The 23,328-nt window shown below is 39.3% G+C and overlaps 2 protein-coding genes across 7 annotated transcripts in view; one reads left to right on the top strand and one right to left on the bottom strand.

Moving 5' to 3' along the window:
* Positions 1 to 18,760, bottom strand: part of AKAP3 (A-kinase anchoring protein 3) — a 49,907-nt gene extending 31,147 nt beyond the window's left edge. The window contains exons 1-5 of one of the 6 annotated variants that reach the window (XM_040462782.1): positions 18,702 to 18,760; positions 17,968 to 18,190; positions 15,996 to 16,124; positions 12,968 to 13,072; positions 9,823 to 9,918 (exon numbers count right to left, since the gene is read on the bottom strand). In XM_040462782.1, coding sequence (XP_040318716.1) covers positions 9,823 to 9,918 — 96 coding nt within the window. In that variant the 5' untranslated portion in view covers positions 12,968 to 13,072; positions 15,996 to 16,124; positions 17,968 to 18,190; positions 18,702 to 18,760. Of the gene's footprint in view, positions 1 to 9,822; positions 9,919 to 12,967; positions 13,073 to 15,995; positions 16,125 to 17,967; positions 18,629 to 18,649; positions 18,668 to 18,701 lie in introns of those variants that run through there. The other 5 variants (XM_040462781.1, XM_040462786.1, XM_040462780.1 and 2 more) reach the window with 5 other exon arrangements.
* NDUFA9 (NADH:ubiquinone oxidoreductase subunit A9) overlaps positions 18,743 to 23,328 on the top strand; it is a 37,545-nt gene continuing 32,959 nt past the window's right edge. Inside the window, exon 1 of the mRNA XM_040462793.1 lies at positions 18,743 to 18,860. Within this exon, the coding sequence (XP_040318727.1) occupies positions 18,812 to 18,860 (49 nt within the window). The 5' untranslated portion in view covers positions 18,743 to 18,811. The remainder of the gene's footprint in view (positions 18,861 to 23,328) is intronic.

Here is a 23,328-nt window from a genome sequence, read left to right as displayed (position 1 = left end):
TTGTTCATTTTGGCCACTCTGACTGGCGTGAGGTGATATCTGAGTGTGGTGTTGGTTTGTATTTCCCTGATAAGGAGCGACGTTGAGCATCTTTTCATGTGCCTGTTGGCCATCCGGATGTCTTCTCTAGAGAAGTGTCTATTCATGTTTTCTGCCCATTTCTTCACTGGGTTATTTGTTTTTCAGGTGTGGAGTTTGGTGAGCTCTTTATAGATTTTGGATACTAGCCCTTTGTCCGATATGTCATTTGCAAATATCTTTTTCCTATTCCGTTGGTTGCCCTTTAGTTTTATTGGTTGTTTCCTTTGCAGTGCAGAAGCTTTTTATCTTCATAAGGTCCCATAATTCATTTTTGCTTTTAATTCCCTTGCCTTTGGGGATGTGTCGAGTAAGAGATTGCTACGGCTGAGGTCAGAGAGGTCTTTTCCTGCTTTCTCCTCTAGGGTTTTGATGGTTTCCTGTCTCACATTCAGGTCTTTTATCCATTTTGAGTTTATTTTTGTGAATGGTGTAAGAAAGTGGTCTAGTGTCAATCTTCTGCATGTTGCTGTCCAGTTTTCCCAGCACCATTTGTTAAAGAGACTTATTTCTTTTTTTTTTTTCTCAACGTTTTTATTTATTTTTGGGACAGAGAGAGACAGAGCATGAACGGGGGAGGGGCAGAGAGAGAGGGAGACACAGAATCGGAAACAGGCTCCAGGCTCCGAGCCATCAGCCCAGAGCCTGACGCGGGGCTCGAACTCACGGACCGTGAGATCGTGACCTGGCTGAAGTCGGACGCTTAACCGACTGCGCCACCCAGGCGCCCGAAAGAGACTTTTTTTCTATTGGATGTTCTTTCCTGCTTTGTCAAAGATTAATTGGCCATACATTTGTGGGTCTAGTTCTGGGGTTTCTATTCTATTCCATTGGTCTATGTGCCTGTTTTTGTGCCAATACCATGCTGTCTTGATGATGACAGCTTTGTAGTAGAGGCTAAAGTCTGGGATTGTGATGCCTCCTGCTTTGGTCTTCTTCCTCAAAATTACTTTGGCTATTCAGGGCCTTTTGTGGTTCCATGTGAATTTTAGGATGGCTTGTTCTAGTTTTGAGAAGAATGCTGGTGCAATTTTGATTGGGATTGCATTGAATGTGTAGATAGCTTTGGGTAGTATTGACATTTTGACAATATTTATTCTTCCCATCCATGAGCAGGGAATGTCTTTCCATTTCTTTGTATCTTCTTCAATTACCTTCATAAGCTTTCTATAGTTTTCAGCATACACATCTTTTACATCTTTGGTTAGATTTATTCCTAGGTTTTTTATGCTTCTTGGTGCAATTGTGAATGGGATCAGTTTCTTTATTTGCCTTTCCGTTGCTTCATTGTTAGTGTATAAGAATGCAACTGGTTTCTGTACATTGATTTTGTATCCTGCAACTTTGCTGAATTCATGTATCAGTTCTAGCAGACTTTTGGTGGAGTCTATCGGATTTTCCATGTATAATATCATGTCATCTGCAAAAAGTGAAAGCTTGACTTCATCTTTGCCAATTTTGATGCCTTTGATTTCCTTTTGTTGTCTGATTGCTGATGCTAGAACTTCCAGCACTATGTTAAACAACAGCGGTGAGAGTGGGCATCCCTGTCAGGTTCCTGATCTCAGGAAAAAAGCTCTCAGTTTTTCCCCGTTGAGGATGATGTTAGCTGTGGGCTTTTCATAAATGGCTTTTATGATGTTTAAGTATGTTCCTTCTATCCCGACTTTCTCAAGGGTTTTTATTAAGAAAGGGTGCTGGGGGCGCCTGGGTGGCACAGTCAATTAAGCGTCTGACTTCAGCCAGGTCACGATCTCGCGGTCTGTGAGTTCAAGCCCCGCGTCAGGCTCTGGGCTGATGGCTCAGAGCCTGGAGCCTGTTTCCGATTCTGTGTCTCCCTCTCTCTCTGACCCTCCCCCATTCATGCTCTGTCTCTCTCTGTCCCAAAAATAAATAAACGTTGAAAAAAAATTTTAAAAAAAAAAGGGTGCTGGATTTTGTCAAAGGCCTTTTCTGCATCGATTGACAGGATCATATGGTTCTTATCTTTTCTTTTATTAATGTGATGTATCACGTTGATTGATTTGCGAATGTTGAACCAGCCCTGCATCCCAGGAATGAATCCCACTTGATCATGGTGAATAATTCTTTTTATATGCTGTTGAATTCGATTTGCTAGTATCTTATTGAGAATTTTTGCATCCGTATTCATCAGGGATATTGGCCTGTAGTTCTCTTTTTTTACTGGGTCTCTGTCTGGTTTAGGAATCAAAGTAATACTGGCTTCATAGAATGAGTCTGGAAGTTTTCCTTCCCTTTCTATTGTTTGGAATAGCTTGAGAAGGATAGGTATTATTTCTGCTTTAAACGTCTGGTCGAACTCCCCTGGGAAGCCATCTGGTCCTGGACTCTTATTTGTTGGGAGATTTTTGATAACCAATTCAATTTCTTCGCTGGTTATGGGTCTGTTCAAGCTTTCTATTTCCTCCTGATTTAGTTTTGGAAGAGTGTGGGTGTTTAGGAATTTGTCCATTTCTTCCAGGTTGTCCAATTTGTTGGCATATAATTTTTCATAGTATTCCCTGATAATTGTTTGTATCTCTGAGGGATTGGTTGTAATAATTCCATTTTCATTCATGATTTTATCTATTTGGGTCATCTCCCTTTTCTTTTTGAGAAGTCTGGCTAGAGGTTTGTCAATTTGTTTATTTTTTCAAAAAACCAACTCTTGGTTTCGTTGATCTGCTCTACAGTTTTTTTAGATTCTATATTGTTTATTTTTGCTCTGATCTTTATTATGTCTCTTCTTCTGCTGGGTTTAGGCTGCCTTTGCTGTTCTGCTTCTATTTCCTTTAGGTGTGCTGTTAGATTTTGTATTTGGGATTTTTCTTGTTTCTTGAGATAGGGCTGGATTGCAATGTATTTTCCTCTCAAGATTGCCTTCGCTGCATCCCAAAGCGTTTGGATTGTTGTATTTTCATTTTCATTTGTTTCCATATATTTCTTGATTTCTTCTCTAATTGCCTGGTTGACCCACTCATTCTTTAGTAGGGTGTTCTTTAACCTCCATGCTTTTGGAGGTTTTCCAGACTTTTTCCTGTGATTGATTTCAAGCTTCATATAGCATTGTGGTCTGAAAGTATGCATGGTATAATTTCAATTCTTGTAAACTTATGAAGGGCTGTTTTGTGACACAGTATATGATCTATCTTGGAGAATGTTCCATGTGCACTCGAGAAGAAAGTATATTCTGTTGCTTTGGGATGCAGAGTTCTAAATATATCTGTCAAGTCCATCTGATCCAATGTGTTATTCAGGGCCCTTGTTTCTTTATTGACTGTGTGTCTAGATGATCTATCCATTTCTGTAAGTGGGGTGTTAAAGTCCCCTGCAATTACCACATTCTTATCAATAAGGTTATGTTTATGAGTAATTGTTTTATATATTTGGGGGCTCCCGTATTCAGCGCATAGACATTTATAACTGTTAGCTCTTCCTGATGGATAGACCCTGTAATTATTATATAATGCCCTTCTTCATTTCTTGTTACAGCCTTTAATTTAAAGTCTAGTTTGTCTGATATAAGTATGGCTACTCCAGCTTTCTTTTGGCTTCCAGTAGCATGATAAATAGTTCTCCATCCCCTCACTCTCAATCTAAAGGTGTCCTCAGGTCTAAAATGAGTCTCTTGTAGACAGCAAATAGATGGGTCTTGTTTTTTTATCCATTCTGATACCCTATGTCTTTTGGTTGGTGCATTTAGTCCATTTACATTCAGTGTTATTATAGAAAGATACGGGTTTAGAGTCATTGTGATGTCAGTATGTTTTATGCTTGTAGCGATGTCTCTGATACTTTGTCTCACAGGATTCCCCTTAGGATCTCTTGTAGGGCTGGTTTAGTGGTGACGAATTCCTTCAGTTTTTGTTTGTTTGGGAAGACCTTTCTCTCTCCTTCTATTCTAAATGACAGATTTGCTGGATAAAGGATTCTAGGCTGCATATTTTTCCTGTTTATCACATTGAAGATCTCCTGCCATGCCCTTCTGGCCTGCCAAGTTTCAAAAGAGAGATCAGTCAAGAGTCTTATAGGTCTCCGTTTACATGTTAGGGCATGTTTATCCTTTGCTGCTTTCAGAATTTTCTCTTTATCCCTGTATTTTGCCAGTTTCACTATGATATGTCGTGCAGAAGATCGATTCAAGTTACGTCTGAAGGGAGTTCTCTGTGCCTCTTGGATTTCAATGCCTTTTTCCTTCCCCAGTTCAGGGAAGTTCTCAGCTATTATTTCTTCAAGTACACCTTCAACACCTTTCCCTCTCTCTTCCTCCTCTGGTATACAAATTATGCGTATATAATTTCTTTTTAGTGTATTACTTAGTTCTCTAATTTTCCCCTCATACTCCTGGATTTTTTTATCTCTCTTTTTCTCAGCTTCCTCTTTTTCCATAATTTTATCTTCTAGTTCACCTTTTCTCTCCTCTGCCTCTTCAATCTGAGCCGTGGTCGTTTCCATTTTATTTTGCATGTCGTTTAAGGTGTTTTTCAGCTCCTCCTGACTGTTCCTTAGTCCCTTGATCTCTGTAGCAAGAGTCTCTGCTGTCCTCTATACTGTTTTCAAGCCCAGCGATTAATTTTATGACTATTATTCTAAATTCACTTTCTGTTATATTGTTTAAATCCTTTTTGATCAGTTCATTAGCTGTTATTTCCTGGAGATTCTTTTGAGGGGAATTCTTCCGTTTGGTCATTTTGGATAGTCCCTGGAGTGGTGTGGACCTGCAGGGCACTTCTCCTGTGCTGTGGTGTATAACTGGAGTTGGTGGGCGGGGCCGCAGTCAGACTGGTGTGTGCCTTCTCTTCCCCTCTCCTAGGGGTGGGATTCACTGTGGGGTGGCATGGCCCGTCTGGGCTACTTGCACACTGCCAGGCTTGTGGTGCTGGGGATCTGGCGTATTAGCTGGGGTGGGTAGGCAAGGTGCATGGGGGCAGGAGGGGCAGGCTTAGCTCGCTTCTCCTTAGGTGATCCACTTCAGGAGGGGCCCTGTGGCAGTGGGAGGGAGTCAGACCTGCTGCGGAGGGGTGGCTCCACAGAAACCCAGCGTTGGGTGTTTGCGGGGAGCAAGCAAGTTCCCTGGCGGGAACTGGTTCCCTTTGGGATTTTGGCTTGGGGATGGGCGAGGGAGATGGCGTTGGTGAGCGCCTTTGTTCCCCACCAAACTGAGCTCTGTTGTCCCGGGGCTCAGCAACTCTCCCTCCCTTTGTCCTTCAGCCTTCCCACTTTCCGAGCAGAGCTGTTAACTTATCACCTCCTAGATGCTAAGTCCTGCTTGCTGTTGGAACACACTCCCTCCGGCCCCTCCGCTTTTGCAAGCCAGACTTGGGGGCTCTGCTTGGCCGGCAGGCTGCCCCTCTGCCCTGGCTCCCTCCCGCCAGTCTGTGGAGTGCGCACCGCCTCGCCGCCCTTCCTACCCTCTTCCGTGGGCCTCTCGTCTGTGCTTGGCTCCGGAGACTCCTTTCTGCTAATCCTCTGGCGGTTTTCTGGGTTATTTAGGCAGGTGTAGGTGGAATCCAAGTGATCAGCAGGACGCACGGTGAGCGCAGCGTCCTCCTATGCCGCCATCTTCCGACGATCCCCCCCTACCTTGCTCATTTCTAAGATAGAATACTGAAACATTGATGGCTAAAAATAGTTTGTATGCTTTTGTTTCTTATTTTTTATTATGATAGAGAGGCTATATCTTTGGGTCTGTTAATGTGTCTACTGCCACTTGGTTATGTGAGGGATGTAAATGGCTGTGAAAATTGTCTTATGTGTGTTCATGAGTTCGGCTAGTCTGCACTTTAGCTTGTGTGTAACAGTTCACAATTATATACCTACCCCTCCCCACATTGTGTGTGTGTGTGTGTGTGTGTGTGTGTGTGTGTGTGATAGAAAAAAATGGAAAGTACTTGGCCTAAACATTTTTATTAGTATCACTTAACTATTTTTATGAACAATGGTTTCACGGAAATCCAGCTGTGTACAGGCGAGTTTTTCTAGGAACTACAGGTGAAACCTGGTAGGAAGAGTTTGTTAGTCTCGACTTCCTAGTCTCAGGATATCAAATGATGGAGGTCTTTAAAAGTCCAACCTGAGATTCCTTATGAAAACTTCCATTAAAGCAAACTTAAGGCCTATCTGGTTGCTATACCTATGTAAATAATCAGACCAAATCTGGTGAAATTAGCCTTGTTTTGTGAGCAAAAGTTACCTTATTTTGAGATTTATCAAAATGTAGGCAACTAAGGTAAAAAAAATTTGTCCTCCAGTAGAAAATGATGCATTCCCTATAGTCTATAGTTTATAGACTAAGCATTGTTTACAGCCCTCCACATAATCTGATTCTGATCCTATGGGAGCTATTTTACAACTGTGAGCTGTAGGTAGTTGAACGACAATGCAGAATAATTCTACATGTCTGTGGACACATAAATTCTGTCTAGTGGAGGTTCAGCTGATTTCCCTTCTGCACTGTGGAACAGGCCAGTTTTGCTATTCATTTCAATATTTCTGATCTATAATACATCTCTTTTTTTAATTCTCCTTTGAACTGGTTGTAACACCTCACCAATTTCCTCATTAATGAGTTAAATAAAATCTTTAACATGTGTTCATTTTAATATCTGATTGGGAGTCCTGATTTTACCTTTTGAAAATTATCCTTCAATATTACCTACTTATTTAAAGATAGGCACACTATCTGCAAATAGACATGCTCCATAATTGGGCTGTAACATGTACAGGGAAGTCTTATAATGCAGATGTAAAGTTTATTTCTCTTATCTTTTTCAATTCTTTTCACAGAACATTGAAAAAATTATAGCATAGCATACAACTTTATGATAGAGTATAAAGAACTGTTAGCTGGCTGTGTTTATAGGTTTTTATTGCCTATTTACATTTTTAAACCTAAAAAGTGTGCACCTTATATCTATTATTCCACTCTATCCAGAACTTTGCAAAAGTGGTTGATGAGGCCATAATGACTGACTGAAAGACTAATCACATGACTTTTTCTATCAATGAAGTCTACAATCAAACATCTATATCTTCCAAACCCCATTGCCCTCTTGCAACCTTTAATTCTTTCTCTTCTTATACAGTAGTATCATGAACAAGTGGGAAGGTGGATGCCAAATTATTTCTGAGTCTTTCTTTTAAAACATTTTTTTTAAAGATTTATTTATATTTGAGAGAGAGAGAGAGAGAGAGAGAGAGAGAGAGAGAGAGAGCAGGGGGAAAGGCAAAAAGAGAGGGAGACACAGAATCCGAAACAGGCTCCTGGCTTTTGAGCTGTTAGCACAAAGCCCAATGCAGGGCTTGAACTCACAAACTGTGAGATCATGACCTAAGCCAAAGTCAAATGCTTAACCAACTGAGACACCCAGGTGTCTCATTTCTGAGTCTTTCTTTTTTTTTTTTTTTTTTAACGTTTATTTATTTTTGAGACAGAGAGAGAGCATGAACGGGGGAGGGTCAGAGAGAGGGAGACACAGAATCTGAAACAGGCTCCAGGCTCTGAGCTGTCAGCACAGAGCCCGACGCGGGGCTCGAACTCACGGAGTGCGAGATCATGACCTGAGCCGAAGTCGGCCGCTTAACCGACTAAGCCACCCAGGCGCCCCTCTGAGTCTTTCTTAATCAAGGCCAGGGAAAATTTTCACATCCATGAAAGAGAACATAAAAAGGGTTAAGGGTTTTAACTTTCTCTCCTCAGCCATCTTCTGCTCCAGTACTTTAGTTTGAAGTTAACATATATAGCTCCCATTCTATTCTTCTTCACCTCTAGCTCTGCTAAGCATACTTTATGAAATTTTCCTTGACAACCTCCGACTTGGATCTATTCTTTAAAAACCTATAGCAATTACTGCCAGAAAATCCATTTGGCAAATGGATAATTTGGGTCTACTGGTTATTTAGATATAATTAGGGGCTACTGGTTATTTAGAACTTTTATATTATATTTATATTTCACATGTATAGTTTTTATTTCCCCAAATTAATGGCAAGGTCTATGAGGGCAGAAACTGTTTTTATTTATTTATTGTTGCATACCCCAGAGTGTTCCTTCCTTAATGATAAATTGTGACTGTTTTTTTAATTTGATTTAGTATTAAAATTGATGTATCTTTTGTTTTTCTACAGGAAAGAGCAAAGGTAAAGAAAAGATCTAATAGAAGCAGTTTTGATTGGCACTTACTCTATAGTAACTGGATATTCATTATCTATATGTCTTAATGTTTTGTGCATATTTGTTAGTGTTTTCTCTCTTAGGCTATATAAGATAGACCAAATAGATTTTGAATAAATAGATGGGTCATGCAACATTACATGCAAATAGGTGTTTGATAAATATTAATACTAAGGATGAGAATCACCATAGTGATTCCATTAGATTATGAAACCCTTAAATTAAGAAAAAGAATTCTGTCTAACCTGTTTTTATATCTCTGACCCTAGGACTAAGCACAGAGTCTGTGCCAGTTATCCACACTGTCTCTCAACTCCAAGTCTACTATCCTTTGCGTTGCTCTGTGACACTGGAATTGGACCCCTTTTACCATTTTTTCTTTGGCAACTGGCTTTGTTAGTAGAGGGCACTGGAGAGACACTGAACTTCTGGTCCACTTGCACCTTCTGGCAAATGTATTCTGCACCAGCAGGCTAGTGCTCCTGTGGCAGCCACACTCTGTCCAAAGAAATATGAAGCTGCCTTGGTTGAAGGAGAAGGAGCTTCTGTGAGTTCTTAGTCTCTTCCTGTTCACTCTCTTGCAGCCTAGGGGTAGTGGTTTCTCTCTACACTTGCTACTTCTGGAACTCTTAGTTTTCTTTTACAGCTTTTAGTGGTTAACTTAGTTAATTACCTTTCATTAAATTAAAAAAAAATTAATGTTTACTTATTTTGGGAGGTGAGGGGCAGAGAGAGAGAGAAATGGAGGATCTGAAGCAGGCTCTGTGCTGACAGCAAGATCACAACCTGAGCCGAAGTCAGATGCTCAACCAACTGAGCACCCAGGAACCCCTCACTAAATTTTTTAATATCAAATTACTTGATATGGTTTCCATCTTATAACTAAACCCTGATTTACAGTGCCTGACACTAAGTACTTAATAAATGTTTGTTGGCTGATGAAGGCAGAATGATAATGTTACTTAGATGAGAATTTATGCTTTTGAGAATTTTGAGGTGTTCTACATTTCGGAAAATAGTTTGTGAACTTTTGAGACATTTCTGTTTGAAATCCAATCCCTTTCTGTTTAAAAACTAACAAAATTTTACAGCTGTAATATATGTTTTGCATTAATTATAAAATATTTCTTCTATGAAATTACCATATTATAGAATTTACCCCCAAAACAATATGGATGGTAACTTTTTGTTCTACAGGAATTCATATTTTTCCCCAAGAATTTCACCGTTGAAAATAAGAGGTGGGGGGTGCCTGGGTGGTTCAGTCGGTTAAGCGGCCGACTTCGGCTCAGGTCATGATCTTGCAGTCTGTGAGTTCGAGCCCCGCGTCGGGCTCTGTGCTGACAGCTCGGAGCCTGTAGCCTGTTTCAGATTCTGTGTCTCCCTCTCTCTGACCCTCCCCTGTTCATGCTCTGTCTCTCTCTGTCTCAAAAATAAATAAATGTTAAAAAAAAATTAAAAAAAAAAAGAAAATAAGAGGTGGGGTAGCGGTGGTAGAGAGAGTAAGCCTACTCTTAATAGCACTCCACTTATTCCTAATTTAGTATCTATAAAAAGTGGTTGACCGTTACCATTTTCCAGTCTTGGGCTTGGCTGTCTCCAGGAGTATAAACATCAACTTTGCATACTCCATTTTGGCTTTGTAGCCAGTCAACCCTATCCGACATCTGGAAGTAGAAAAAAAATGAGAAAGGGTCATCAAAGGGACAGGTTACATGAACATAAAGAGAAATAGGCAAATGGCTGAGGTGTGGAAAACAGGAGCAATGCTTTCAATAGAGAGACCTATCCCAAAAGCTACTTCAACCCACTGAACTCTGGATCTCTTCATCCTCAGCTGTCAACTGCAGGAAGATTTCTTAAATATATGTGTCTCTAGTACGGAAGCTGGTGCTTGGTATATGTAGATGTGCTTAATACAGATTTGTTCATAAATGAACCTATGTAGCCATGTGTTCTGCTCTATGTGTTCTTGCTTGATAACCCTTCCACATCCTGGATTTTCAGTAGACACTCAAAACTCAATGTGATCAAAATAGAATTAATTTGTGTCTTTCTGCCTGTTGTTGTCCCACCAACTTTTTTTTTTTTGCCCACCAGCTTATTTTTAAAGTAATATATGCTTAATTTTCATTAATTTCTAGAGCACTAGCTTAACTTACATTAACAATAAGTCTAGTAGATCCTCCTTAAGACCAATCTCTCCTCCAAGTAGCCAAGGATCCTAGGGGAATTCTTAGTCTCCATGGTTCAGCCAATATTCTTGAGGCCGAGAGAAAAGAGATACCACATGCACCATCCAATGGGCCTTTGCGTGGATGCCCCTGCTGATACTGACTGTACTATAGCTCTCCCAATACTGTGCTCTACTCCCTAATCTCAATAATGGCACTGCGATCTAGCTAGTCTTCCAAACCAGAAAGCTGATAATCATTTTAGTTGTTTTCTCCCACCACAAGCCTCCATCTAGCTACTACCACTGTCTTCTTTCATTTGTTGCCATTTGTCATGAAAGAATTGCTTATACTTGCTTTTGGCTCACCTCAAAATTTAATGTAATAGCCCCTATTCTTATATTCCTTGCCGTAGTCTTGTCCACTTTCCATACCATTGCATCTTATTTGATAGTCTTCAAAAATATGGCCAATTATCATAATATTTGTCCACTGCTAATCTACAAGTATGAGAAGCTTCTCTTTGACCTCTTTTTCCATGCCAGATTTCCATTACCAGGCTTCCATACTGAAGTTCCTTGCTTTCATTACAAAGTTTGCTTACATCTATACTTCTCAATAAGGTATAATAAGCCAATATTTCCTCTCTAATGTGCCTAAAAATTTTTATTAAGCAGATATACAGATTCATATTTGATTTGCACAAAGCAAAGCAAGTATTTAAAATTGTTATAAGTTGTTTTAAACTGTTACAGTAAAGTCCAAAAGCTCATCCTAATTTTTTTTTTTAAATTTTTTTTTCAACGTTTATTTTATTTTTGGGACAGAGAGAGACAGAGCATGAACGGGGGAGGGTCAGAGAGAGAGGGAGACACAGAATCGGAAACAGGCTCCAGGCTCTGAGCCATCAGCCCAGAGCCTGACGCGGGGCTCGAACTCACGGACCGCGAGATCGTGACCTGGCTGAAGTCGGACGCTTAACCGACTGCGCCACCCAGGCGCCCCATCATCCTAATTTTTTTTACAGTGAAATTGCACTTTATAAAAATTTGCTTGAAATAAGCATTATTAGGGGTTGAATAGCTGGTTAATTGGAAATATTTGTTTTAAAGGACTTTGGGCAGTGGTGGGGGTTGACATCCTCCCTCAAAATTAAACCAACACAAATAAAATACAGATTACACACATGACTTAAGCTTACTTATAAATGGATTTATTATTCTTGTCATATAGAATATTATGGGTAATTATTAAAAAGAAAATAGGGGTCCCTGGGTGGCTCAGTTGGTTAAGCGTCCAACTTCTGCTCAGGTTATGATCTCGTGGTTCAGGAGTTCAAGCTCTGCATCGGGCTCTCTGCTGATAGCTCAGAGCCTGGAGCCTGCTTCAGATCCTCTGTTCCCCCCCGCCCCCCACCGCCCCTCCCCAGCTCATTCTCTCTTTCTCTCTCTCTCTCAAATAAATAAATAAATAAATAATAAAACAGAAGACCTTTTAAGAGCTACTTGTCTTTTGCTCCCACAAGGATTTGTACGTATTTTCATACCCCAATCACTAATTCAGATTCCTGAGTTAGGGACACAGTTTCTCTTACTCTTCCTGACACTGTAATACAATAGATTCCTTGGGTAAGCAATGGGTTCTCCACCCTGATTAGACCTTAGAATCACTCAGAGAGCTGTTTAAAGATACTGACACACATACTACCTTCCAAAGAATCTTATTTCCTTTTTTAAGAAACATTTTTAAAATGTTTATTTATTTTTGAGAGAGAGAACACAAGCAGGGGAGGGGCAGAGAGAGAGGAGGGACATAGGATCCAAAGCGGGCCCTGCACTGACATCAGAGAACCTGATGAGGGGCTTGAACCCACAAACCGTGAGATAATGACCTGAGCCAAAGTCGGATGCTCAACTGACTGAGCCACCCAGGCAACCCCCAAAAATCTTATTTCAATGGTTTTGGGGTGGGGAAACTTAGACATTGAATTTTGTAAAAGCTCGCTGGATGATTCTAATATACATCTGCATAAGAATGAGAATCCCTGGGCCTGGGTTTATCTGGAGAGATTCTCTCTGAAAAAGACTGGCCAGCTCCAGAAAGATAAATATTTATTTTTTTCGTTAAAAATTTCTACAATTTCCTAAAGTTCTTTGGTATCTCATTTTAATAGTTTTCTTTTAACCCTAACAAGGGAGTTTTTAAAGTTTATGAAGTTAAGCCTAGTATGGTCTCTCAGCAGCTATTATATGCTAATATCCTTATGCTTGAGTCATTACCACGAATAAAGGAATGGATATTACTATTACTTGGACAAATAATGAGAAGATTTAGAAACAGGTTGCTCTGGACTGTTGACAGAACAAGTAAGAGTCAATAGCTTACCTCTCAATCTCCAGTTGATATTTCATCCTAATGAATTGCTTCTAATAGAAAATGACAAACTCAACAGGATCTCCTAACTTATTTAAGCTATATGTCACAATTAAAAAGTAAGAGTGAAAATTAAGTGCAAAAGCAAGGAAATTATGTGATCACTTACTCTTACTGATGACAGGTTCTGAGATACGAGGAAAGCTCTTGACTAATTTGTTGTCTTCACTATCCCTAAATTTACCCACCCCTCCTGCCATGAAATATAAGGGATCTGCAATGGAAAGACACAGATAAAAATGACTAATTTTACATATGAACCCAATTGTCCTTATTACCAAATAATGATTTTGACTTGCACATTATTTTTCACAGGTAGCACACAAGTCATGAGCACAAAATGACATTCAAATTTCAAGTCCAGATCTTATTCTGGGTGCAGCCAGATGACAAAAAAAGGTTCTATCTTTTGGCCAACAGTTCCTGAAATGACTATTATTATTCTCCACTTCCAAATCAGTGATTTATAGCCTTAAATAACAATGACGAAACTAAAAGTTTTTAGGTTAATCTCAAACTTGCTTGATTAGTAGGTCAAAAAATAAATAGCTAGAATGAAGAATAAGTGCCCTGAATTAATTCATGGATCTCAAAACACTCTGTAAATATTCTTTTGAGGACTTAAGAGAAATATACATCTTCATGTTGTAAAGGGGATTTATAGTTAGTTAGATATAACTTCCAGATCAATGATCTTCCTTATACTACCTCTTATAAGACATTTAAATTAGGACATTAGGGCACTGTACTTTAAGACATTAGGGCATTGTACTCTCATACTGGAATATCCACCCAACCTCCTAGTGATGTCTCTCTAAATACCACCCTTGCTTGATAGTTCAGGACAAAGCTTACCCCATCTATGAAATATTTCCTAAATACCTAATTCAATGTGATTGGTCCTCCATCAAGGTTTACGTCATATTTTGCTTCAACCTTTACATCCCATCTAGTTCAGATGCATTTTCTTACTCATCTTGGTATCCCTCATAACTAGTGTATTAAAGTTGGTGCTTAATAATTGTCTGCTGAAAGAATGAATATATGAATAGTGCCCATTTCTAATTCCAGATAGTGTCAACTGTTCTTTCTTTAATAGGAGAATCTGAGAATAACTCTCTCCCTCTCTCTCTTCATATATATATTTACACATATATATGTATATATATTTACACATATATATGTATATGTATATATATATATATATAGTGGTTTATTAACAGACTCTCCTATCCCAATAATACAAATAAATCAGCACTTCAAAAGTGCTCTTGAACTTCTTTCACAAACAGAAAGAACATATTTTAGTCACATGTATCCAGCAAACACTTCCACCTAGATGTACTAGCATTTTTTATTGTATTTTCTATGTCTTCTTGCGTGTTTATCTGCATCCATGGACCTTTAGACTATATATATAGTACTAAATATATTACTATATACACAGTATACATATATACATGTATATGCATACATATATACATAGTATCACATATGCATAGTATACATATACAATAAGTACATTATATTACTATATACACAGTACTATATATATATGTATAGTGTATATATATGTATAGTATTACTATATATATAGTACTATGTATATAATAATATATATGGTACTTAAATATCTTTTGATGGTAATATTCAGACTTCTAAATCTGTATATATTTTTCATAATAAGATGGAAAAGAGGGAAGGAAACTCTAGAATTTAATGGAGCCAATGAATGGTGTCATAAATTTCTTACGCTTAAAGTTGGTGAACAATACCCTGGAGTTAGGGTAGGATGTAAAAGACAAAACGAATGCTTTGTATTATCTATTAAATTTGATGAGGAAAGAAAGATAACTGTATACAATGTATAGACAAATGGACCCTAGAAACCATTCTAACAACCTAATTTTACAGATTAGGAAACTGAGGCTCAGAAAGGGAGTGTTAAAAACAATGGACATACTACTTTAAATTATACAGGTTAGCATCCTGCAAGCTGTGAAATTTTTCTATGGCCAATAGAGGGATCCTGCAGCCAATAGAAGGGATTTTTCTTAAAAGTGCCAATGTGATTGCTACCTCAATACTAATTGAGAAGGAGTGCAAATCATGAATACCAGCCAGAGAGGGCATAACACAGGGGTTTGGTTATGGTTGCTGTACTCCAGACCATAACTCTATCTCAAGACTGTTTTCTTCTGTATCCATCATAAGCAAGAGGCTCCTGTTTACTCAAGGTTCTTAAAGTCACAGAAAAGCCCAAACTACAGACAACATATATGAAGCAGGGCTGATACATATCATATTAGGTTTTAAAGTTCATTCAACCAAGTTTCGTAACTAGTTTTAAAAAGGAATATATTCAATTATATATATTCTTTTTCTGTCTTGCTGCCTTCCTCTAAGTGCCTGGTGCATTGTACACACTCAATAAATTTGGTTATTGTTGACATCAGTTACAATTGATTTTGTTTAAGGATAAGAAGTATGTGTGTGTGTGTGTGTGTGTGTGTGTGTGTGTGTGTGTGTCTTTTTCCCTTGGTGATACCATTCAGTGTTAAGCTTCTCTGTGAATCTCCTCCACTTTCATTTTCCCTTAGTTTCTTCCTCTATTGCACCATAAAGTACAGACACTTCCTCCACATGGCTACATATTGTCTAGCCAAGGCTTCAGAAATAATAGTAGAGAGAATGAAAGTAGAGGAGATTCGGGACTCAGAGCTACACCAGTCTGATTTTGCTATTAGAGCACTGGGGTTAAAAAACAAAAAACAAAAAACTTTTGGAACAGCTACACAATGAAAATAAGGCAGCAGGTAGTCAAGCTTCCAGTCTCATTGTCAAATTGGGAAGCAGGGAGTAAGAGCCCCTCATGATCCCAAAAAGATGGCCAAGGAGATCTGGTCAAATCTGCAACAAAATAAAAATTTCAGCAGTAAAGATGGTAGCTTTAGCTGTAATGCTACTGAGTGAGAGGCTTATTTATTCCCAGAAAACTGATGCAAAAATTAAAACTGTGCAAAGAAGGAGGCTGGGTTGAATACTAAAAGTTAACCATCGCTTGTCACTGAATTCTCCTTTTTAACCACAGAGGCTCAGAAAATGGGCTGTTTTATCAGTCCAGTGGAATTTCTTACCTCTGTAGCACTGGAATAGTGAACCACAGAAGACTCCAGTGATGCCCAGTGAAGATGCTGGGATGTTCTTGCTCAGCTCAAGATCTTGTTTCCTCCCCCAGCCTTCCATGTACCTCCCCCTTGTTGGGACTGAAGAGTGACATCAGAATCACAACTGGTGATATCATTGTCTCTATAGCAACAGTAGTGAAGCTACCAGAAACTGAGTTGTCAAAGGACAAGGGGGATAGGTGAAGATACACTTCAAGGCTCTGATGCTTAGTTTGGAAGGACTGGGCTGGCTTGCTTCCAATTATTTTTCTCCTTTAAGTATCTAATTTAGGAAGGGAATACGGGACGGGGAATTTTACCAATGGGTTGCACTTAAAACAACAGTGTTATGTACAAACAAATTCAGATGGGTACAGAGAAGAAATAAAAACTGAGCATCTGTTAATTTTTTTATACAAAGCCCATGGAATCATTTCATTTTGTGGACTCAGCCTTGACTCTGTTATAAGCATCTTACCTTTTGTAATAATAATAATAAATTTGCAGATATTTTGCCCAAACTGACCATTTCTGGGTTATAATTTTGTTTTTGATGGTCAGATACAATAGCACTAATCCTTTCTCTACAATGCCTTGACCTGAGAATGAGCTGGGATAAATCAGACCAAGAGGCATTTGATTGGCAATTTCTTTCCTTGAGGAGGACTTTTAGTACATCCCCTTTAGAAATGTTATCCTAGGTACTCTTAATTAATGACCCCATATAGGACTGATATGTAGTTTCTATGAAACAAGAAGAATCTTGATCAAGGTCACAAGATAAAGTTTACAATTGTTAACAAATTCAAAAGTGACTGACTTGTTTGTTACAGGCTTTCTTCAACAAGGTTATTTATCTATTGATGATTTTTTTATACTGCCTCAGTTTTTTCATCTTTAAAATAAAGAAATTGGGCTTACTCATGTCTTACATCCCTTCAAGTTCTAACAGTCTAGGATTTTGATACTTCAGTGATATTTAAATAGAACTTCATTTACATGCATACAGTATTCTGCAGTTGAGAAAGTACCTTCACACCCATTATGTCATCTGATCCTCACAATAACCTTTTGAGGTAATAGGGCAGGTATTACTTTCTCTGTTTGACAGGTGTAGAAACTTGCCCAGGTCACAACTATTAACTGGTAAAGCTAGGACTGGGATCTAACATTCCAAGTTTTAAGTCAGTGCTTTTTGAAAAATATGCCACCTTGAAACTAGTATTGAGAACATCAATCAGTGTTTGACTTGGAAATGTAAAATACCATACTTGGCATGTTACACAGGTGTTAGGAGGATGGTGATGATAATGGGGTCTGTCAACTTTTCAGAACCAGTTTTTTATAATCATATTGACCCCAGAATCAAATATCAGAAAATTTTAAGCGCTGGGTGAAAACTGGACGAGGCCAAGAGATTTAAGACTGTGTAGCATTTTTAAACTTCTCTGATTTTCTTCAAAAGTTTCTTTCCTCTTGCAATTCAATTTGGTAGATTGAATTTTACAACCAATTTTACAAGCCTAATAACCTCTGCTCATTATGGGACTTTTGTCCATCCAAGCAACTCGCACTGCTTTCTTCCTAAACACACACACACACACACACACACACACACACACACACACCAAAAAACAAAACCCCAAAACACTGAAAGAATTACCAATCTAGAAAGATCCCCCAACTAGTTTGTTCTGATAAGCCCAAGGCAGATGTCTCACAGCAGTTTGCTGTCTCCTACTCCGAGATCTTGAACGACCAAAATAGACTAGTTAAAAAAGCCAAGTACTTAATCTTTCTGGAATCTCCTTGGGATCTAGATACCTCTTTCTAAAACAGTGCAGATTCTCAAATTGGTCCACAGTTAAAAAAAAAAGTAAGAACCACTGTTCTAGAGTCATCTTGAGTTTCCTTCTAGAAAAATGTGCAGTGGCATACGTACCCACTAGATTTTACTTAATATTTCAGGAGGTTCACAGACTTCCTTAAGTCCACTCATGAATCATACACCAGGATAAGGATACCTGGATTCACATGTCAGTTGGTGGTAAGTGCTTTCATATATAAAATAGCAACGAAGAGACTGATGGAGTGATGACCACCTTGGGTGTCTGAGAAGTTTTCTTCAAGCAGAAACTTGAGCTGGAGTAGACATCTAAGTGAGCCTGCCAGGCAAAGGGTACAACAAGAGCTAAGTCTCCGGGGAGAGATTGTGCACGAGTTCGACGTGCACATCCTCATTTCTATTTTAATTCCTCCCTTTCTCTTCGTCCCTGCTTCACTCCTTTCTTTTCTGACTTCTCCTCTAGACCCTGGTTCTCTCCTTCGAGAACTTCCCGAGCGCAGGGGCCGCGCCTCTACTTTCCCCTAGTCTCACCAGAACTTCTCTATCTGACATTTTCAGGAAATAATGAACTGAACTGAGTCAGGAAAGCTTGGCTCAGGCAGCTCGGGTTGTGCCATTTTGTATGCCCTCGAGCCAGTCACTGGCAGACTCTGAACTTCACATTCCTTGGTAATGAGATTATCTTTACGGTCGGCTCCAGATCTGAGATTCTGACCCCAAAATTCTTCACTTTCTATTTCCCCTTTTTGCCCTCTTTTCCACGTACCCTCCCTTGTACCTTGCTCTCCTCCCCAGTTCCCTCCAGTTTACACCCTATCCTAATCTCTGACCCGCCCCTTCTTTTCCCGTTGGCGCCTGCGCAGCAAGGAGTGGAAGATTACTTTTGGCCCAGCTCCGTAGCCGTAGCCAGAGCGCCGGTTGCGGGGGATTGTGGGAGAAGATGGCGGCCGCCTTCCACCCTAGGGTTGTCCGAGCCCTGCCAATGTCACGTAAGTGTCACCGGGAGCTGGGGCTCCCTATCGGGATTCCGAGAAGGGGATCCGAAGTGTTGGGAGTGGTGCCGTGCTGCAGCGTTCATGCCTACTCCCAAGGCACCTCGGTTTTCCTAGGTCCGGAACTGCCTGTAGTTTCTGCTTTCCTTTTCCCCTCCCCGGCTCACATATTAAATTGTACACTTGGAAAGGGGTCTGTGCTGAGCGAACATGAGCAACGGGAAGGGAAAAGGAGAACGTGGCGGGGGGGGGGGGGGTTGTAAAGGATCGAAAGAATGAGTTCTGGTAGAGTTGGAACGGTTTGAGGTTACGAGACAAGTGTGTGTGGCCGGCAGCGGGCCTTTTGGGTCCCCGTGGGGGGAAGAATCAGTAAAAGATGGGGGGAAAAAGATAGTGAGAGAATGTTCTTAATGGATTGACTGTATGATCTTGTGCAAACCCTTAATCTCTCTCAAGTTGAGATTCTTCCTGTTACAGTGGCGGTGATACCACAACGTCAGGGAGTTTCTGAAACGGTTAAAGTAACATTTATAAAAGCATTTTCTAAGTCCGAGGCATTTCTGCGGATGTAGAGTGTGTTAGGTCGAGGCACTGAGGTCTGGGGGAGCGAGGGATGCTGGAGAGAGAACCAACAGTCAGGAGTTTAATGAAAAGAAAAGGGAAGAAGAGTAAAGGATATCTAGTGTTTGTCTAAGCGTTGTTTATTTTTCCTTCTATTCTGATTGGATCTGCTGTCACGGTCCTCAGTTTGAGAATACAGTATATATTTGCTCTTACACACACAAAAGGAGGCAAGAAAAGCAAGGAAATTGGAAATACAGTTACGGTTCATTATCATTCTTCTGCCTCCATCCTTTCACAAATTTGACCCAATCAGCCTCCAAAAGTTGTATTTTTTCGTAGTGTATTCTAGTCATTGCCAAATATTGTTTGTTCTCAAAATTAGCTGCATGTTAGAATAATTTTTAATGCTTTTAGAAAAAATAGAAATGGGGACTCATTGCAGAGGTATTAAATCAGAATTTTTGAGATCGGCTCCTTGCACCTTAAATTTTAAAAAGCTACACAAGTAGTTCTGATGTTTAGGCTGAGAAGCAAGTCAGAAGTATTTGGAGGACTTTTTTAGTTTTACATCTTGGGTAGGGCTTCTGCATACTACTGGGAGGGAAGGTGATTGGTTCACATCATTTATAGTGATGGTTTTGTAGTCATGACTTCTTTGCAAGACATTTGTTGGTTCTTGTCAAAGTATTACATTGGTGTGACATAATGTAGATCATGCATGATAATAACTGCTATTGGTTGAGTATCTGCTACCTGCTATCCACAATCCTAAATATTTCCATAAACATTTTCACTGTAACGTACCCCTTTTAAATTGAAGCCATTGCTTGTGCTCTTAACCAGTATGCTTTATTGTCTCTGGTAAAATAAGCTTTTGCATAAACTCTGGAGAGGCAAGTCTAGTGTGTAACATAATCAAAACACTATAGAACAGAACTGTGTCATACATTATATATGGTGAAATGTGGAGAGACTATTAAGTACCATAGGAAATCAGAAAAGAGAAATATTGTATCATTTGAAGTAATTAGATTGGAAGACCAGTAGAGAATTGCAAAGCTTCCACTGATTTTTTAGGGTTGTTACAATCTAGAAAGTCAGAGAAGCTGGGTATTTTCCTGGCACGGGCATAGGCAAGGACAAGGTGGAATCACAAAGTACTTAGAAGGGAGTGAAATGACTCCCTATAGATCTGGAGTAGTAGAAAAGAAAGTTGAATACATTAGATGGGTTTAAATAATGGAGGCCTTTGGAAGTCCAGCAGTTTAGACCAGTGGTCTCCAAAGTGGGTTTTGTAAGAGGAATCAGTGGCATACAAAAAAGTGGTTTCACAGGATGCCTGGGTGGCTCCAGTTGACTAAACATCTGACTTCTGATTTTGGCCCAGGTTATGATCACATGTTTTGTGGGATTGAACCCCGTGTCAGGCTCTATGCTGATGGTGCAGAGCTTGCTTGGGATTCTCTCTCCATCTCTCTCTGCCCCTCCGTGGCTCCCAGGCATGCTCTCTCTCTCAAAATAAATAAACATAAAAAAAAAATATGGTATCAGAACTTAAGAAACATATTTAGTAATAATAACAACAATAGCTAACATTTCTGTAGTTCAAACTATATACCAGCTACTATTCTAAGTGCTTTAGTATGTTTTATAATGTACACAACATATTGGTACTACATAGAATGTATATGTAATTTATAAATAAATAAACCAATGCAGTGTGCAAGCAAATGTGTTTGGAAAGATTGGTTTAATATTACAGTAATTTAAATATTACAGTAAGAAACCAATATAGGTTTTTGAGCAAAGGAATATAATGGATAAAGGATATTACTCTCCTAATGGTGTTCATAATATGTGGAAGAAAATAGGCTGGAGCCAAACAACGTATATTTACTTATTGAGCACCTATTAGTGCAAAGCACTGTGACAGGTACTTACTCATATATTAATTTTCATGTCAACCCTCTAAAATGTAATCTCCCTGAGGCCAGGCACTGTCTTTTTTACTGTGCTAGTTACAGTTTAGAATAGTGCTTGGTCCATAATTTTTGGAGAAAAAAACCCCAAATAATTAGATGAGGTTACTGTAATATCACCTCAGGGATTTTGAAGTAATAACAAATGAAAGCATCTGTTACTCATAGAGAGCTTAACATGTGCTAGATAATGTTCTAAATACTTTATATACATTACTCTAATCCTCATAACAACCATTTGAGGCATTATTAATTCCTTGGCTGCAGTCATTTTTCACAATTTATTAACTGTCCTTTGTCCAGTGTCCTCATTTCCTTCCTTACTCATCATTTTAATCATTCCCTTTTATAAATTCTCAACTTCCCAGTGCATCTGCCTGTGGCATTAAAAAAAACAAAAAAACAAAAAAACAAAAAAAACAAGCTTACCACATATTTCTTGCTTACCCCTGAGCAGTAGAGAACTGAACTAGGGAAAACTCCAAACTGACTTATTTTAAATTCATGAATACAAACATCAAGTAGATTTTCAGTACTACATTTTTTCAAAGAAATTTGCTTTCCCTTTCTCTGTAATGATTATTTACCATTGCCAATCTCCTAAAACTTCTAACATGTGCTTCTCTCTCATTCTCAACTTAACCTAGAAATCAGCAGTGTCAGGGGCATGGGGTGGCTCATTCGGTTGAGCATCTGACTCTCCATCTTGGCTCAGGTCATGACCCCAGGGTCGAGGGATCGAGCCTCATGTTGGGGCTCACACTCAGCATGGAGCCTGCTTGGGATTCTCTCTCTTTCCCTCTGCACCTTTCTCCTATTCTCTATCTCTCAAATAAAAAAAAAAATAAAAAGGAATTAGATGAGAACAATCTTTTTCTCCACCATAAAAATCTAATAGCTGAGCTGCAATAATTTGCAACTTTCCTTCCTGTTAAAGTGGATGAGCGCCTTTCGTTTTGATCTGAGGCTAGTTCCTTTGCTTTGTAATCCATCCCATCCTCAATTACCTGTGCATTTCCTCCCCTGAATCATTATGTTTCAATCATGTTTCCCCTCTACCAGCTCATTTCCATCAGCGTGTAAATATGTTATAATAGCTCATATTTAAAAAAAAAATCCTTCCTTGTCCTCATGTTCTAGTCCTTTTTTCCCCATATCTCCTCAGAAGAATCATCGATACTCTTTTTCCCACTCCCTTGCCTTTCATTCTCTCTTGCCCTCTCCAGTAGACTGTCATCCCCACTGCAATAAAATTGCTCTTATTAAGGCCATTCAGAACCAACATCTTCTAGATCTGTGGTCCTCTGTCCCCATCCTACTTTACTTTTCAACATTTGACAGTTAACTCTTACCTCTATCAATCACTCTCTTCGTTTGGCTCCTACCATTTCCTTTTTTTTTTTTTTTTCTCCCCTTCCCTTACTGGACTGCTTTTCATTCTCCTTTGCTGGCTTTTCAGGCAAATCACTTAACCTCTCCGAGCCTGAGTTTCCTCGTCTGTAATCTGACAGTAAAAATTGTATTAAATAAGACAATACCTACTAAGCACATAGAACAATGCCTGGCATTGGGTAACAGCTTTGTAAGTTTTGCTGTTACTATGACAGTTATTGTTGTGTGTCTGATCTGCAGTGTTTGTTTTAACCTTTCAGATGCATGGTTTCAGACGCTTTTCAGTAAGCTAGGTTTGTTTTAACCTTTTTAGTGTGGTTTCAGATGCTATTCAGTAAGCTAGGCTTTTTGTGTAATTTCATGCTTTTGCATAGGGAAAAACCATGGTTTCTGGGCAGAGTGCCACTGAGGGTCTGGTGCAGAAAATAGACACAGACTTACTTATTTACTTTCCTTCCTCCCTTTCCTTTCCCTCCCTCCCTCCCTTCCTTCCTTCCTTCCTTCCTTCCTTCCTTCCTTCCTTCCTTTTT

The sequence above is a fragment of the Herpailurus yagouaroundi genome, unplaced genomic scaffold (assembly GCF_014898765.1).
Source record: "Herpailurus yagouaroundi ecotype Mexico unplaced genomic scaffold, PumYag 355, whole genome shotgun sequence".
NCBI classification, from domain to species: Eukaryota; Metazoa; Chordata; class Mammalia; order Carnivora; family Felidae; genus Herpailurus; species Herpailurus yagouaroundi.
The sequence above is the reverse complement of the archived record's forward strand: the minus strand, read 5'-3'. Positions and strand labels throughout refer to the sequence as shown.